This window comes from Nanorana parkeri, unplaced genomic scaffold (assembly GCF_000935625.1).
Source record: "Nanorana parkeri isolate BGI_ZX_2015 unplaced genomic scaffold, ASM93562v1 scaffold2145, whole genome shotgun sequence".
NCBI lineage: Eukaryota > Metazoa > Chordata > Amphibia > Anura > Dicroglossidae > Nanorana > Nanorana parkeri.
This window is the reverse complement of record NW_017308413.1, coordinates 3,798-6,324: the sequence shown is the minus strand read 5'-3', so window position 1 is coordinate 6,324 and position 2,527 is coordinate 3,798. Positions and strand designations below refer to the sequence as shown.

The window sequence follows — 2,527 nt, the reverse complement described above, 5'->3', positions numbered from 1 at the left end:
GTGTTTGTCTTCTGAATTGCCGAGCCGGGAGACAGCAACAGGCCGGCCGTGTCCCCCGATGGAGGAGGACCCGGCTCTTCACTCTTCCTCTGCCCCGGAGGACCATTCCCTCTTCATAAACATCCAGCGTCCCAAACGCATTACTGTCAGGGGGGGACTCGACGACCCCTTCCATGGTGACGTGGTGAATGCCGTGCGAGTCCCGGTGATAGCCCCCGCCGTGGTCATGTCCAGCGAAGTAACACACCACACTCCCATGTGACTCGATGACTCGGAGGATCTCTTTATAGTTCCAGGCCAGGCAGTTAGAGGGTTTGGCTTTGGGGTGGATTGGAACGTGACCTGAAATAAAGGGAACAAAGTAAGACAGAAATCTCACCATTGTGGGAGGGGCAGAGACATTGTGGGAGGGGCAGAGACACAAACTACTGGGGGGAATCTCACCATTGTGGGAGGGGCAGAGACACAAACTACTGGGGGGAATCTCACCATTGTGGGAGGGGCAGAGACACAAACTACTGGGGGGAATCTCACCATTGTGGGAGGGGCAGAGACACAAACTACTGGGGGGAATCTCACCATTGTGGGAGGGGCAGAGACACAAACTACTGGGGGGAATCTCACCATTGTGGGAGGGGCAGAGACACAAACTACTGGGGGGAATCTCACCATTGTGGGAGGGGCAGAGACACAAACTACTGGGGGGAATCTCACCATTGTGGGAGGGGCAGAGACACAAACTACTGGGGGGAATCTCACCATTGTGGGAGGGGCAGAGACACAAACTACTGGGGGGAATCTCACCATTGTGGGAGGGGCAGAGACACAAACTACTGGGGGGAATCTCACCATTGTGGGAGGGGCAGAGACACAAACTACTGGGGGGAATCTCACCATTGTGGGAGGGGCAGAGACACAAACTACTGGGGGGAATCTCACCATTGTGGGAGGGGCAGAGACACAAACTACTGGGGGGAATCTCACCATTGTGGGAGGGGCAGAGACACAAACTACTGGGGGGAATCTCACCATTGTGGGAGGGGCAGAGACACAAACTACTGGGGGGAATCTCACCATTGTGGGAGGGGCAGAGACACAAACTACTGGGGGGAATCTCACCATTGTGGGAGGGGCAGAGACACAAACTACTGGGGGGAATCTCACCATTGTGGGAGGGGCAGAGACACAAACTACTGGGGGGAATCTCACCATTGTGGGAGGGGCAGAGACACAAACTACTGGGGGGAATCTCACCATTGTGGGAGGGGCAGAGACACAAACTACTGGGGGGAATCTCACCATTGTGGGAGGGGCAGAGACACAAACTACTGGGGGGAATCTCACCATTGTGGGAGGGGCAGAGACACAAACTACTGGGGGGAATCTCACCATTGTGGGAGGGGCAGAGACACAAACTACTGGGGGGAATCTCACCATTGTGGGAGGGGCAGAGACACAAACTACTGGGGGGAATCTCACCATTGTGGGAGGGGCAGAGACACAAACTACTGGGGGGAATCTCACCATTGTGGGAGGGGCAGAGACACAAACTACTGGGGGGAATCTCACCATTGTGGGAGGGGCAGAGACACAAACTACTGGGGGGAATCTCACCATTGTGGGAGGGGCAGAGACACAAACTACTGGGGGGAATCTCACCATTGTGGGAGGGGCAGAGACACAAACTACTGGGGGGAATCTCACCATTGTGGGAGGGGCAGAGACACAAACTACTGGGGGGAATCTCACCATTGTGGGAGGGGCAGAGACACAAACTACTGGGGGGAATCTCACCATTGTGGGAGGGGCAGAGACACAAACTACTGGGGGGAATCTCACCATTGTGGGAGGGGCAGAGACACAAACTACTGGGGGGAATCTCACCATTGTGGGAGGGGCAGAGACACAAACTACTGGGGGGAATCTCACCATTGTGGGAGGGGCAGAGACACAAACTACTGGGGGGAATCTCACCATTGTGGGAGGGGCAGAGACACAAACTACTGGGGGGAATCTCACCATTGTGGGAGGGGCAGAGACACAAACTACTGGGGGGAATCTCACCATTGTGGGAGGGGCAGAGACACAAACTACTGGGGGGAATCTCACCATTGTGGGAGGGGCAGAGACACAAACTACTGGGGGGAATCTCACCATTGTGGGAGGGGCAGAGACACAAACTACTGGGGGAAATCTCACCATTGTGGGAGGGGCAGAGACACTAAATAACGGGTTTACTAAATCATAGATTGATTGACACTTAAATTGTTATCAGGGGAGAGCACTTACCGGCAATAATGACCCTCTCGTTGTGTTGGTCACAGTATGTGAGGACTTTATCAAGCCATGAGAGTTGCTTAGAGCCAAGACCGCCATTAAAGTCTACCAGGTGGATATTGGAGTCTACATGAAGAAATATATTTATTTATTATACACAAATGAACAAACACGTTAATGGGAGCTGCATTGCCAAATTGTCTACCAGCAGCTGCCGCATGACCTTTGCGGGGGTCCCAATCGGAGAAGG

The 2,527-nt window shown here is 54.1% G+C and overlaps 1 protein-coding gene across 1 annotated transcript in view; it reads right to left on the bottom strand.

The window, feature by feature from the left end:
• Positions 1 to 2,527, bottom strand: part of LOC108800850 (manganese-dependent ADP-ribose/CDP-alcohol diphosphatase-like) — a gene marked incomplete at its 5' end in the record, with an annotated part of 7,548 nt that overhangs the window by 2,146 nt on the left and 2,875 nt on the right. The window contains 2 exons of the mRNA XM_018572832.1: positions 21 to 342; positions 2,290 to 2,403. Coding sequence (XP_018428334.1) covers positions 21 to 342; positions 2,290 to 2,403 — 436 coding nt within the window. The remainder of the gene's footprint in view (positions 1 to 20; positions 343 to 2,289; positions 2,404 to 2,527) is intronic.